This window comes from Colletotrichum fructicola (genome assembly GCF_000319635.2).
Source record: "Colletotrichum fructicola Nara gc5 chromosome Unknown KSG_Nara_v1_contig08, whole genome shotgun sequence".
Taxonomy (NCBI): domain Eukaryota; kingdom Fungi; phylum Ascomycota; class Sordariomycetes; order Glomerellales; family Glomerellaceae; genus Colletotrichum; species Colletotrichum fructicola.
In genome coordinates this window covers 1,830,886-1,845,742 of record NW_027094058.1, presented here as the reverse complement: position 1 = coordinate 1,845,742, position 14,857 = coordinate 1,830,886, and the positions used below count along the sequence as shown (strand labels likewise).

General features: G+C 53.4%; 5 protein-coding genes across 5 annotated transcripts; 2 read left to right on the top strand and 3 right to left on the bottom strand.

Moving 5' to 3' along the window:
• Positions 1–3,142: 3,142 nt before the first annotated feature.
• Positions 3,143–3,760, bottom strand: CGGC5_v013580 (uncharacterized protein; the record flags this gene model as incomplete). The annotated part of the gene is made up of 1 exon (XM_032036339.1): positions 3,143–3,760. One exon carries the CDS (start codon positions 3,758–3,760, stop codon positions 3,143–3,145), a length of 618 nt encoding a protein of 205 aa, XP_031884740.1.
• Positions 3,761–6,106: 2,346 nt separating this feature from the next.
• yjhC (putative oxidoreductase YjhC) lies at positions 6,107–7,717 on the bottom strand (the record flags this gene model as incomplete). The annotated part of the gene is made up of 1 exon (XM_032036338.1): positions 6,107–7,717. One exon carries the CDS (start codon positions 7,715–7,717, stop codon positions 6,107–6,109), a length of 1,611 nt encoding a protein of 536 aa, XP_031884715.1.
• Positions 7,718–8,463: 746 nt separating this feature from the next.
• Positions 8,464–9,197, top strand: CGGC5_v013578 (Oligoribonuclease; the record flags this gene model as incomplete). Its single annotated transcript, XM_032036337.1, has 2 exons — positions 8,464–8,544; positions 8,595–9,197. The coding sequence occupies 2 exons, from the start codon at positions 8,464–8,466 to the stop codon at positions 9,195–9,197; spliced, it is 684 nt and encodes a 227-aa protein (XP_031884714.1).
• Positions 9,198–9,829: 632 nt separating this feature from the next.
• On the top strand, positions 9,830–11,790 carry pgmA (Phosphoglucomutase; the record flags this gene model as incomplete). The annotated part of the gene is made up of 5 exons (XM_032036335.1): positions 9,830–9,882; positions 10,019–10,116; positions 10,174–10,377; positions 10,433–11,446; positions 11,498–11,790. 5 exons carry the CDS (start codon positions 9,830–9,832, stop codon positions 11,788–11,790), a joined length of 1,662 nt encoding a protein of 553 aa, XP_031884920.1.
• Positions 11,791–12,699: 909 nt separating this feature from the next.
• CGGC5_v013576 (uncharacterized protein) lies at positions 12,700–14,590 on the bottom strand (the record flags this gene model as incomplete). The annotated part of the gene is made up of 8 exons (XM_032036334.1): positions 12,700–12,947; positions 13,074–13,201; positions 13,259–13,370; positions 13,427–13,656; positions 13,706–13,851; positions 13,899–13,969; positions 14,024–14,100; positions 14,157–14,590. The coding sequence occupies 8 exons, from the start codon at positions 14,588–14,590 to the stop codon at positions 12,700–12,702; spliced, it is 1,446 nt and encodes a 481-aa protein (XP_031884921.1).
• Between the last annotated feature and the right edge of the window lie 267 nt (positions 14,591–14,857).

The window sequence follows — 14,857 nt, the reverse complement described above, 5'->3', positions numbered from 1 at the left end:
AGTTCCAAACGCTATGGTGAAGAGTTCTCGGGTGACATGCCTCCCCAACACTAGAACAATCGTAAATGTTTCTCGCAGCGTGGTTCAGAGTAAGGCCCAATGGAGACATGATAAAGAGAAAACTGTAAGACTAAAATGCGCCGTAGTGAGACAGCCAAGGCTGGAGGAGATTGGTGATCGAATACGGGAGCTGTATCCTCAACTAATGATGATGAGGGACTGCAAAGGGGGCATGTGGAGAATCTCGCCGCACTATGCAGCAAGAAACAGAAGAAAACTCCCGCTAGCAGCTAACCAAATCGTGTGCCAAGGTTTGTTCATCCTACATATCTACGAACCGATACCTTGTCCAGAGTCTTAAGGCCAACATTCGCGGCTCGGTCAACCCAATTGAGTCGATCAATCAGTGGTTCACCGGTGACATGCGTTGGTGACTTCAACCCTGAATCAGCTTCTAAGTTCATTGATTCGATCAACCTAGGCTTTGACACAGCAATACAGTTCGTTTGCTTTGCAGCTTGCTATAGCCTATTTAACTACTCTTGTGAAACCTTTCAATTGAATTATTCTACACCAAAATGGCATGTGACAAGGCTTCTTTGAGTGTTCCTTGGTCGTATGGAATCAAATCCAGGAAAGTTCAGATACCAGAGCGGTAGAGAGCACGGAGCGATACTCCATGAGCCATTGCAAGATAGTAGCGGATGTAAGATACTGGATCTATGTTATGTGAGCCAATCAACAACGTAAAATGACGGACTGCAAAAGGCGTACATGTGTACTATTGCTACAGGTTATGACAGGAAGACATTCCATTTAGATTAGTCAAAGACCAAAGGTACTAAGTGAGCCAGTGACATGAACATAGGACACTGACCAACCTTCACGTTCGATTACCTCCTTGAATCTGCTACTCAGCTACTTTATAAGTAGGTCGCACGCTCCATCTAGTGAATATTGAAGTCGTTAGCCCTAAACTTATTTAGGGAGACCACATGCAAGCTTTAACACAAGCTACACGCAACTTGTCTGGTATTGACTTTATATAGTGCCACAGCTCAAAATTCTGCTTTACTTTATATCAAAAAGATTTTATAGGTGTATTTAAACTATTCGTGTAAAGATCTAGAGAATCCAAAGACAATCAAATAAAGCAAAATTCCAACATAAGCTGTAGTCTGACGTTTGTTTTAGTGCTGAGATGTGTCTATTAGTGATGATGTAGAAGGTCTAAAAGGATAGATAAATATTCCTGTTTGTATCTGTGGGTATCAAAGATAATGTTCACAGAATGACTGATCACAACACCGAATAAATAAGTATATGCACTAAAGGACGGCGAGAGACGGATAGGTGCGGCGTTCACTCCTAGGAGGCAGCTAAGACGTAATAGTTACTGGTCTTCGGGTCGGCGCCGTAGTCAGCAGGTTGCGAACCACGACCAATTTGAATTCTCTGGAGATCCAGTGACACCAAAAGACGACATGTTTAAACGGACTCAAAGTATCGTGGAATTTCGCGAGTCCCACAGGTACGTCATGTGAACACCGTCGCGTGCTCCCGTAGTTCGGTATCGAGTGTAAGGGTATAAGTAATCTCCGACGACACAGAAATGTTGGATCTAGTCAAGCGAATGAGCTCGTCCCTCGAATTCTCTTCTGAGTTGCAGTTGCTTGGCAAGTCAGATCGCTACCGAGTGAGGCGTTTGTTCTAGATTTAGGACTCATACTAGAGAAGAGCTGTATTGAGAAGACAGTACATTCGATAAGAATACGCCTTCAAATAATTGGTGAAAGCACGGTAACTGGCGGCGACGGAAAAGACCGAGTGCCTCGCAAACCCAGAAATGGCCTTGCTTATGAGGCTCAAGGCTAGACACGGTCGTTGGTCACAGAAGCCTCTGTGTTTTGCTACCGAGAGAGATGACTGCCGGACTTGTCTGACTTATTGTTGTTCAAGTCCAAATCGCCCAGCCCACTGTGTAAATATATACTCGCGTACTGAGAGGGGTTTTTCACCATTTCAAGTTCGAGATCTCAGGAATCGCTGTCTCCCCGGTTGACAGCTCAGTTGCTAGGGCCAGCAACGCGTCGACGCATCAACAGACCAACGACTGAAACTTAAACCAGCGGCCGGTTCAATTTTCGTGACACGCATGCAAATTGTGCACCCGTGGGTATTCTGGAGAACACTAGGAACCTCTTTATGCTATCACTACAGACGGGACATGGTTTACTCTAGGCATCCTGTCCGGATGACACCAGGCAAGCAAGCACCGCAGACCGCATTGAATAGACTGTATCTGACAAGAATATACCAAAGTAGACGATGGTGGACGTCTGTTTGCGTCTGTGACAGTTGGGGTAGTAGATTGTGACGTCTTTTGGTAGTCATAGTTCGCCTTGGTTACCGATGCTTAATGAGGATCAAGAGGTTGATATTCAAGCACAACGCAGCTACCAGGGTCCGTATTTGATTTCTCTACTTCAGTCAGACTACAATAACCGACTCAGATATATGAACAATCGCCGCTTCTGACAAGGTCTGTGTGCCTATATAATCCCGGCCTCTAACTTCCTCAAAGAAAGGGGGCCAAAAATCGTTGGTAAACGACCCTTGCTTACATTGAAGAACAACCCATTGCGCTTGTACATACGTTCTAGTTCCCAAATTCGAGAGCCAACACCCTAATTAGACGTGCGCGGGGATCGTTTCACCGAATATACAGTCACATCATCTATGAGGGATGGGCAGTGATCGACGAAGATGAACTCTAGGATACTGCGATGGTCGGCTTCTTACACTGACAAATGGAGCTCAGGGGTACACAGCTAGGCTCGTAAATTTCATGTGTTGAGAAAAGGACATTTAGGAAGATCTGATTCTGTTGGTCGATGAGTTCTCATTGGCATTGGGTTCTTATATATACATACATACGAGTCTCTGTCCATCTGTGCAATTGAGCACTGTTGGGCAGATCATCATCAGGTGACTTACGGAAATTTCATGTGAGTCTCCCACAGTTGATCCCGCATTGTCTCGACAGCTCAGTTGTCTTGATGCTTTATATTCATACTCTTATAGTCATGCGTAGGCACAAAAGCCACCATCTTTTCATCCACCCCATCCAGATGCAATCGCCTCACTGTTTCTTGGCAGCCTGCTCCGCCATAAACTTCTCATAATCCGCCTGCCTCTCCGGGCTGACCTTCATAAACGGAATATCATCCTTCATCTCCTCGCCATTGACCTCGACCGGCTTCGCAGGCTGCAGGCAGAAGATGACTCTTGCCCACTGATCCGTCGCGTTCTTCCAGCCGTGCATCGTCCCCCTCTGGATCATGATCTCGCCCTCCTTCAGCGTGCGCATCGCCCCGTCGTCGAGGTGGCACTCGACCTCGCCCTTGAGCACGATGCCGTAGTCGAGCGACTCGGTGCGGTGCATCATAGGCCCCGTGTGCGGGCCGAAGTCGACGACGCGCAGGACGCTGCCCGAGGGGAGGTGGAGCGTGGGCATGCGCGGGTGGTTGGCCGAGTAGGCCGTCAGGTCTTGCTCGCCGTCCATGTTGATTGGTTGGCCCGGGGTGGTGAAGCAGGTGTGGAAGTACATGTTGGGCAGCGGGTCCGGGGTGACGTGGACCGGGAAGGCATCCGAGAAGACGGCGCGGCCTTGCTCGTTGTGGGTTGTGATGTGGCGAGAGACCGGGCCGAACGGCAGCTCGTCGGCGGACGGTGCGGGAGGGGCTCCGGAAGACGACATGGTTGCGGCGGCAGTGCTTGTGCTCTTCTGGTGAAGGTGCCAAGACTCGAAGCTAGTGTTCGGAGCTAGGACGCAGGGAGGGCGCAAGGTTCGGTGACAGGTCTGACGGGGAGAAGCGTGGGTTGCGAGTGGACGGAGTGAAAGTGACGTGCGCGTCTAAGGGGTTCTTATTCTTCGAGATTGAAAGCTTCCTCGGTTGGTTCGGAGACGGAGAATCGTCTGATATGTTCAGCGAGAGAAGACTAATCAATGCCGTCCTCGGTTTCTTTGAGTTGCGATTGGAAGAAGGTGGGATGGGACGGAGGGGTCTTTTATGAAGGCAGCTGCAGGTTGTGCATATGCTACGGCCGTTGCCTTTTGCGGCGCACGGGACCTCGGGGGCACTCGCCGACGCGGTGCGGTGTGTCTTCGCTCCTCCCTAGCCAGCTGGCACTGCTTTAGATCCAATGTGTGTCTTCATTGTTGTCCTCTCAGCTGACACAAGACGAATAGCTGCATCCTGCGCGTCTTGTTTGCCGCAGAAGTTTTGGAGATGGCCGCATGTCTCGTGCTTGGCTCAGCTCAACTGGTTGAAGTCGAGACGGAGGCTGGGAGAGGACAAGGTTCGTCTCGTCCAAGTGCTGACGCCACTCTGCCGCCCAGCGCACTTTCAATGTGCAGAAGGAATCAGACCCCGAGCCTTGCAGTACCGCGGCGCACAAAACTGAGGAGCCGTTAGCTCAGTGGCTGACTACCCCGCGGCAAGGTGCCGCCGCTATCTCAACATTTTTCTGGCGTTTTGGGAATTGGGATTCGACGTGCAGGCCGCGGCAGGGATGGCTTCACCAATGGTGAGGGGGAGCTCCTGTGAAACGGGTCATGGTTTCTGGAGCTGTCGCTTGGCGCTTGGGCGGCACTATGTAATTGAGCTTCGGGGAAGCTAGCAAGCGGCACTTCTCGTTGTTTGAGTCGGGGAGTCTTCAGCATATGGGGGAATAGACTTTGGGGTTCATATTGCTTCAGCTTGGCAGTGGATACGCGCTCCCCGATGAACCCGTCAGACCGGAGTTCGCGAGGAGTCGCGTCGTTGGGACCGAGTCGAGCGACTCATGTCACCGGCGGCTGGCTCCGTCGGAGCTCATCTAACAAACCGGCACTATGGCCTGCGGTGTTATGGATGCTGTGCACACATCGTATTGTTTTCGAGCCAAGATGGTGCGGCTTTCGACGGATTTTTGGATTGCGTGAAAGAAATTCCGCATTCAACTACACTTTATCTGTGATCTGACGATGAAAACAATCGAGAATTAGATGACATATGCCTGGCTGTCAGATATTGTGGTCCAGTTTGGCACAATCTGATCCGAACTTCGGGGAAGGGCCGACAGATTCTGGAACTGTTCCAAACCACGGCCTGCAACGGCTCGAGACATTGCCTCTCAGAACCGCCAACCTTTGGCCTCAACGACACAAAAGCAATTTTCCCGAAAACGAGTGCTCCGTATTTATTCGACATGTCCTGTGCCGGCAACCTCCCCGGCAGAATCGCTTTGCTGCCAATGACGGGGAGAGAGACCGGCGGGGACGGCCGTTGCCAGTGATCATCGCGGAGATGGACATCAATATCCAGCTCATAACCTTGACGGGGAGCAGGCGCGCCAAAATCGAATCGTGCTGCCTCTGAACGCTGTCCGAGGATCGATAAATAAGCGCCAGTGCTCAAGCTTCTGGGCTCAAGATGCGACTGGATGAAGAGCCCGCCATATCTGATGATATTGTCTGGACATAAAGTCTGGCGCGGACGAGACCGCCGGGGAGGGTTTAGAAAACTGGGTGTCTTCGAGGTCTTGAAATCGTCAGAAGATGAGATCGCGCAATGAGGACGATCTTGCGAGTTGTCAACGTTGTCTGGCCTGCCCCTCAGCGGTTACGCCGCAACAGCAACAGTGCAATATTCAGCTGACCATTCACCCCAACGACTGCCACAGAGCTCGCCGCGGTTGGGACAGACAGGCCATAAACTCTCATTCCATACTATATGAGACGCAAGATGAGATGACTTTGGTGGCAAACCAACGTCTGCACATGAAATATCGATAGAGCAGGGGCGCACACGCGTTCCTTCACACCGTTCTTTGGCAACGCAGAGCTAGTTTGATGCTCGAGAGACTCATGTCGGGGAGAAACCGTCGGCGACGTGTCCCCGACACGGCGGCATGATAGCAGTCTTTGATTTTGCACAACTTCGGGAGCAATTCCTACATGGTCGTGCCTCTGTCCTGGCGTCCTGGGTATTCAACACATCGGCCAGAGGCGGTGATGTTGGCCGAGAACGACAACGGAAGTCTTCCCCGAGAGCAAGCTGATTCAAGCGTTGCCCGTGTTGGCAACCTTACTTGCCCACCAAGGCTCCCAGTCAACGACTTTCTTGCCCGTCCTAGCCTCTTCTGCCGCGAAAACCATGGCGTGCGACCGGATTACTTCTTCCAGGGTGCACCCGATATACTCATTCTGCGCTCTTTCGGCGGTCCAACCGTGGTTCTTCACGCGGTCAACAGCCAGAATGAACTGGCGCGCAAGTCCCTTGTCACCGCCACCGTGGCCAGCGTCCTCAATCGTCGGGTGATAGGTCTGAGTGGTACCAGTGTTGAAGTCTTCGATGGTGATGGTGCGGGAATCGGCGTAAATCTCGCCATCGACGCCATAAACGTGCGTATATCTCTCGCAGATTTTCTTTGTGTGCGCAACCATATGGAGTGTAGCTGACTTGGAGAGCTTAGGCGCTTCAGATTCGGCTGCAACGTCGTCCCAGCTCATGGTCACCGTCTGTTCATCGCAAACGTTGTTGTCTGCATCAAACACACATCGGCCAAACCAGTTCCGCGACGAGACAACTTCTTTCGGGGTCGAATCGTCATAGTCTTCCGCAAGCTTCGAAGCCAGCACCTTGTTTCGCTCGGAAGCGGTCCCGAAGTCCTCGATTTCGGGGAGCACAATGCTGACGGGCCAGTCAGTGTTCCCCGATGCCAAACCTTTGAGGTCTGGACCAAGGTAGATATTCTTCGCCGAGTACTTGCATCCGTTGTCACCTAACGGGCAGGACAGACAATTGGTTGCGTTTCCTGCTGCTGCAGGTTTACGGCTCTTTCTGAAAAGCTGAAGCGAGCCGTTTGAAGATACGGTGGACGGAAGATGAGGTGTCGCCTGTCCGGCTTTTATCGGGGCACTGAGAAGCCATAGGAGGAGATCAATATCGTGACAGCTTTTGGTTAGCAAACTTGGGGCAGTTGTTTTCTCGTTCCGCCAGTTGCCGCGGACGTAGGAATGGGTAAAGTGCCACCAGCCCACCGGTTCTGTGTGGACGATGTTAAGAATGTCGCCAATGACACGTTCTTCCAGCAGCAACTTGCGAAGCAGTATGTTGTGCGGGCTGTAGCGGAGGACATGGCCGATGGAGAAGACATTTTTGGGTTCCTGGCCAGCAGGAGGTTTCAGCGCCGTGTACATGTCGAGACAGTCTTCCAGAGACGTTGCTAGAGGCTTCTCGCACATCACGTGCAGGCCAAGCGGAGCAACTCCAACCACGACGTCGCGGTGCATCTCATCCAGGACACAAATGAAGATGGCGTCGACCCCAGGTGGTACCGTCTCGCCGGCGGCTTCTCTCTCACGGCGGTTCGTCTCGTATGATACGAATTCGGTCCAGTCCGCGAACTGTTGGCCTTCTTGTGGAGGACTAGAGCCCCAGATATATCTCCGGCCGAACGTTTGGCGCTTATAGGCGATGGGCTCAGCAACGGCGGCCACAACACCGTTGCTGGATGTCTCTGTTGCGGTGGCATATGCCTGGCCTCTTGAGCCGGCGCCGATGATGAGGATGCGCGGTGGCGAATCGGACATTGGAGGTTTCTCTGGCGGCACAATCGTGGGTTCTGCGGGCACTGTAACGGGCGAGCCCGACTTCTTGATGGATGACATTTTGGATTCTTTGTCGAAGGACGCCAAGTAGCTCGACGGACACTGGTTCTGGAGGAGCTTGGCCCCTTGACCTTGTGACTTCACGGGTGCTGATTCAATCTCTGGTTTATGTAGCTGGTGCTGGACGGTGTAGTCTCTGATGTCGAGGAAACGAGGAAGGTCCAACACGGTCACGATAGGTAAGGCAGATAAGCATGGATGAGTGAAGAAGGGAAAGAGCAATGACGGTTTACAGCTGTAGGATCGCATTGCCAAGCGGGGCGATCTGCGGCGTCTGGCCAATCAACGGTCTCGCATTTGAAGTGCCCGGTATCCGGTATCCGGGCCGGGCTTATCTTATCTATCGTTATCTTATCTAAGAAAGCGCAACAAGAAGCTACGCTCCGCGTTTGAGATGGCGGGGTGGCAGCTTCCCCCTCTGGCTCTGGCGGTGAGTCGGGAAGACCTGGCCTGGCATGAAAGTGTCACTTTCAGTGGAAAAGTGCTGCCACCCGATCGCCAGATGCCTCGTGCGCCACTGTAGTGATGTAACGATGCGGGCAGCCACACTTGACCGTTTGGAGCTGTCCCGGTTCGACCCCACCTGCTGCAGTCCTTTCTATACCTTACCTAGTGCTTCTCGGCCGAGCCTACCTTGCCTATCTACTGCAGAAAGAGATTTCGCGAATACCTTCAGGCCGTCTAAGTCACGCGAACAACCGGAAGCCAGGAATCTTACATGAGAGAATCAGTCAGCAGCAACCACCATGGACTTTCTCAGACCCAAAGCGCTCGCACCCAAGATGCAGTCCGCATCGGACGGTCCTCTTGTCTGGATCGACTGTGAGGTGAGTCTGACCAGTCTGAAGAAACAGAACCCGGCTAACACATCTCCAAGATGACCGGCCTGGACCCGGACAAGGAGGAAATCATTGAGATCTTCTGCATCATCACAACTGGCAACCTAGAAGTCGTTGACTCTGAGGGCTGGGGCTGCGTGGTCCACCAGTCAGAGGAACGCATGGCACAGATGGACGACTGGTGCACAAAGACGCACGGAAACAGCGGCCTGACCGCGGCGGTCATCAAGTCGACAACGACGCCGGAGCAAGCGGCGGACGAGCTTCTGGCGTACGTCAAGCGGCACGTCCCGGAGAAGCGGACGGCGCTACTAGCCGGCAACAGCGTGCATGCTGACCGGTCATTCCTGGTCAAGGAGCCGTACCGGAAGGTCATGGACCACCTTCACTACCGCATCTTGGACGTCAGTTCCATCAAGGAGGCGGCGAAACGGTGGGCCCCGACGCAAGTGTTGGACAACGTGCCTGTCAAGCAGGGGCTGCACCAGGCCAAGGAGGACATCCTCGAGAGCATTGCCGAAGCCAAGTACTACAGGGAGGCCATTTTTGGATTGACATGGAGACGGGGGGACGGCAGCGCCCAGGAGACACCGTTGACCGAGACGGACGAGGACGAGGCTTGGGCGGACAACCTGCTGTAGACGATGCACCTATTTGGTGAATGAGTATCAAAGTTGAATAGGATCAATCGAGGTGGCCCCTTGAATGCAAGTAGATGATGAACCAACACCAGAAGTTCGAGTGACAGTAAGCCAACTGGATGAATACTGTATCGCCAGCCAGATTGAGACTGCACCAAACAGTGCGTTAACACGAGCTCCCCAGCCCCGCATTGATTCGCCAGCATTCCCTGCGCTGAGGCGGTATGCGATGCCCCTGGCGGGGTGAGGGGCCTCTCAGCAGAGCTGCCCCTCCTTTGCTGGAAGCGACCCCGCCCACGTCGACGCTGAGAATGATATCACTGGCCAAGCAACAGTCGTGAACCCCCACTATCCAGCAAAATCGATCCTGGCCTATCGTATCGCACTATCGATTCACTGTTGCTGCCACTCACCTGCCTCACCGCAGCAAGCTTCCCAGGCCAGCGCCCCTCATTCACCTGGACCAGCCATGGCCCCCTGGTCAGCTCTGGTCTGGCCCAGTCAATTCGAGTTGCCGTACCTACGCTCAACCCATACCTACCTACAAAGACAACCCAAACCTCAACAACCTCCTTTTCCTCCTTCATCTCGTCCTCCTCCAGCACCATCGTTAAGTGGCATTGCATATCATCATGGACGTTCAGACTGTCGAGTTCAAGCCCTTCCAGGACCAGAAGCCCGGAACGTACGTATCCCAAGCAAGAAAAGTTCCCCTCTGACGTTATTCCCAACGCCAATCACCCCAACTTTTGCTACCCCGCCATAGCTCCCACCTCGCACGCTGCATCCTCGATCGAGACGCACCGCTGACAATGCCATAGTTCTGGTCTTCGCAAGAAGGTCACTGTTTTCCAGCAGCCTCACTACAGCGAGGCTTTCGTCACGAGCATTCTGCTTTCCATCCCTGAGGGTGTTGAGGGTAAACAAACTCCCACGCGTCGTGACGACTCCCGAAACTGACAGACCGCCTTCGCAGGCTCTTTCCTCGTCATCGGTGGTGACGGTCGCTTCTGGAACCCCGAGGTCGTCCAATTGATTGCCAAGATTGGCGCCGCCTACGGTGTCAAGAAGCTCCTTATCGGCCAGAACGGTATTCTGTCCACCCCCGCCGCCAGCCATGTCATCCGCAAGCGCAAGGCCACCGGTGGTATCCTCCTGACGGCCAGCCACAACCCCGGCGGTAAGAGCACACTCCCCTTCAATCCATCTGCCACAAACTAAGATAGCTCCAACAGGTCCCAAGAACGACTTCGGCATCAAGTACAACCTTGCCAACGGTGGCCCTGCCCCCGAGTCCGTCACCAACAAGATCTACGAGGCGTCCAAGACCCTCACTTCCTACAAGATCGCCTCCATCCCCGATGTCGACATCGCCACCATTGGCACCAAGACCTACGGTTCCCTCGAGGTCGAGATCGTTGATAGCACCACCGACTACGTCGAGATGCTCAAGGACATCTTCGACTTCAACCTCATCCGCAACTTCTTCCAGACCCACCCCGACTTCAAGGTCCTGTTCGACGGTCTGCACGGTGTCACTGGCCCCTACGGTACCGCCATCTTCGAGAAGGAACTTGGCCTTAAGGGCGCCACTCAGAACTGTGTCCCCAGCCCCGACTTCAACGGGGGCCACCCCGACCCCAACCTGACCTACGCCCACTCCCTGGTCGAGGTCGTCGACAAGAACAATATCCCCTTCGGTGCTGCCTCTGACGGCGATGGTGACCGCAACATGATCTACGGCGCCAACGCCTTCGTCTCCCCTGGTGACTCCCTGGCCATCATCGCCCACCACGCCCAGCTGATTCCCTACTTCAAGAAGAACGGCGTCTTCGGCCTCGCCCGTTCCATGCCCACCTCCGGCGCCGTCGACCTGGTCGCCAAGAAGCAGGGCCTCAACTGCTACGAGGTCCCCACCGGCTGGAAGTTCTTCTGCGCCCTCTTCGACGCCGACAAGCTGTCCATCTGCGGTGAGGAGTCTTTCGGTACTGGTAGCAACCACATCCGCGAGAAGGACGGTCTCTGGGCCGTTGTCGCCTGGTTGAACATCATTGCCGGTATCGGCGCCCAGAACCCCGATGTTACCCCCTCCATCAAGAAGATCCAGCAGGACTTCTGGACCGAGTACGGCCGCACCTTCTTCACCCGTTACGACTACGAGGATGTCGACAGCGAGGGCGCCAACAAGGTTGTCGGTGTCCTGAAGGACCTCGTTGCCGACCCCAACTTCATCGGCAGCAAGGTCGGAGGTATGTATCAGTCCCTACATGATGTCCAGAGCACGCAGCTAATATGTACAGACCGCACCGTCACTGGCGCCGGCAACTTCTCCTACACCGACCTCGACGGCTCCGTCTCCTCCAACCAGGGTCTGTACGCCACCTTCTCCTCGGGCAGCCGCATCATTGTCCGTCTCTCCGGAACCGGCTCCTCCGGCGCCACCATCCGCCTGTACCTCGAGCAGCACAGCAGCGACCCCGCCACCTACGACCAGGACGCTCAGGACTTCCTCAAGCCCGAGATCAAGATGGCCACGGACCTGCTCAAGTTCAAGGAGTTCATCGGCCGTGACGAGCCTGATGTCAAGACATAAGCGCGTGCAAGTTGCTGTATGATGGGGAACGAAGATAAAACAAAAGCAGGAGGGGTAAAAAGGTGCGCTTCAGTATAGAGAAGCCCAGCATTGGCTTGCTGTGGATGATGTTACGATGGTACACGACAGCATAAATTGAATCAAATCAACCTAATAATTGCATGCTGCTTCTCACATTGTGGAACCTGTGCGGACTGACGCATTGTTCAATCGCTCAATTGCTGATACTTCATTTCTTTTGTTGCATTCTTTTCCAAGCTCATTATCATAAATCGTGCGTCACGAAAGATTGAAACAGTAGTAGAAGCGAATAAGTAGACATGAAAGAGAGGGTCTCTTTGGAAGAAGACCAAGAAGAGCAAAGAGAAAATGGGAAAAGAAAAAAAGGCAATGACAGCTATACGCAATGCAAGAGAGAAACGCTACGCTCATGTCATGCCACAATCAAGGAAAAGCATGTCAACGAAATAAAGCAAGATCAAAACGACATCACAATCATATCAGTCTTCCCAGGGTATCTCCATCAAGTCCAAACTTTTCCAGACCCAACAAGACAAAACGTATGCGAAGGGGTGAGGGAGGGAGATGGATGACCTGTTTCGAATAGCAAGGCGGTCTGCGCGCGGACCGCCGTGGAACACCAAAGAATCCCCTAGGCGAAGTGGATTTCCAGGGGCCTGATCCACGATTGTTCCTGGAAATGGCGAGCCGGCGTGTGGGACGGGAGGTAGAGAGGTAACGTGGGTACGGTGGGATACGAAGCAGCTCCACCACGGGGAATCGGGGACCACGGCTGGAGTTCTTGTGTGGAGTATCGGGGCTGGTCGGGCGGCGAGGTATCGATCGGTGGTGGAATATTGGGCCGGTCCTTCGTCAGTCGAGCTTCGGCCCGGTACTTCGCACGCACGACTACTTCGCATCCTCGATCGCCTCCATCGAAACTTCAGACGTGTCTTCAGGTGCGGGAGCAAAGACTTCGCGGAACCGTTTGGCCCCCTCGTCGGAGACAAAGTTGATCTCGAATGCGCCAGCTTGTCCCTTTCTTTGGTTCTGCTGGCGGTATCGGTGGCAGAAGACGTAGAGCTGGACGTCTTTGAGCCAGACGCGGTGATTGGATTTGCGCTGGAGCCAAGTCGGAGACGCAGACTGATGGGTTACTGAAGATTGTGAGTCGAGGTTAGAAACAACATTGGTGGGTCGAGGACAGAGGGGTTTTTTAATAACTCTAGAGCGGACCCAGAACAGGAACTAGAGAGGGGGGTATGTAGAGACGGAGGGCGTACCGAAGGCCGTCCAGACTGGGCATTGGCGGAGTTCACCCTCCCAAACGGCGGCATGCAGGCGGAGGCCCTTGGTTCCGGAGTCACGATAGACTATCAAAGAGTGTTTGAAGCCATCGTCAATAATTTGGCTGGATATAGACGTTAGTTTTGACGTACATGAGACCGGGGGATTGATGCAGCCTTACGCCTGGAAGAGTCTCTCCTCGCCTTTAAGCTTGAACTCTCTCGCGTTCATGTCGATTGTAAGGGCGTTCCTGGTTTTCAAGGAGACGAACGTGCAATGGAATAAGACCAGTTCTAGCGCACGTCAGATGCAAGCCACCAAGCCTGTTGGAACTTTGATAACGGCTTACCTTCCCAAGTCTTGAAGCTCAGCCCAGCCCACAACTTCGGCATTCGGTCCAACTGACTCCACCGATTAAGATGCAGGGCGTTACTGTGTTCCCTGTGGATAACAAGCTCGTGGGTTCCACGGAGGCTGAACCATGGTGCACCCTGGTGGAATGTCCGAAGAAGGATATAAGGTGTCTGGTTCACCAAATTAAGGTACATCATGAGACAGAGACGGTCGTCGTCAAACGGTCTAACGAGAGTTAGTACGGCTCATGCGTCGAGGCGATCTGTTACCGTACCGCCTGAAGAGCATCTTGGTCTCCTTCGGGATATTAAGTTGGCCCCATGCTACAAACTGGCCGCGAGCTTCCGACGGCCTGTTGTGCTTCAATGCCGTCCGAGAAGGTAGCGGGAGCGAGAAGATCTGTTCAGCCCAGTGCGCATTCTAGAGCCCCAGTCAGTAGAATATCGATCCACTATTGGGTAACGTACGGGATCTTGGAGCGTCGGCAGGATCATCACTTCTGGTCTGAGAACGGGACCAACCTGTGTGGACGGAGTGGCTATCTGAACGTCAGCGAGATGAAACTTGAAATCTAACCCAAGCAGTTGCGTACGAAGGCCCCGCGCTTCTCGAAGTCCAATAATCCGTGTTCTCAGGCTCTCCAAACCGTTGAGGTCGAAATTTGGCGACCTATACTCTTGTCAATATATCCCCACCGGAGGCACCCTCCACAGACTGTGGTTTACCTTATGAGGAGTTGCTTCAGACTGGTCAAAAAATGGTTATAAAGCAGAAAGCGTTGTGGCAAGGGCAGCCCGCCAACTTCTTGTGTCATCGTATGATACATCTTTCGCCATCGCATTTCCTTGCTCAGCGTCCGGGTCTCATAAAAGTTGATGATGTCGCGGAGGGTCCTGGACAGACACGGAAGAACAATGTTGAGGTAGTTGAGTAGTATTGGCACTCGGTTGAAATGCATCTGGGATAGATCGGCTAGGTCTCGTAGAACCCTTGCACTGCTCCGCATCTCCTCGACAAGCATGGCAAGATGGCCGCCGTAGGTCTCCGGTAGCGCCTGGCGGAGACCTTCAAGATGCACTGACACCATATCGGCGCGCTCGGCCTCGAGGCAGCATCCTCGGAGGAGATGGAAGTCGGCTTTCTGTAGGCTCAGCTCCATTTTAGGCGGATTCGGCGGCGTCCTCGACTGGGATGGGTGATTATGATGCGATTCACCTTCTCATCGCTCGGCGGGATTTCTTAACCGTCGGTGCAAAGCCCGGCTGGTGCTTAAACTTCTGTGTGTTGCAGCAATGTTTTGCACAGGCGGCATGTAGTCCGAAAAGTTGACGAAAGCGATACTGAGCAGCTCACAAGATCTGACGATGTATCGTCCTGAAATAGCGACAGACAATACAGTGATAAGAGAAGAGGAGTAAGAGGAGGC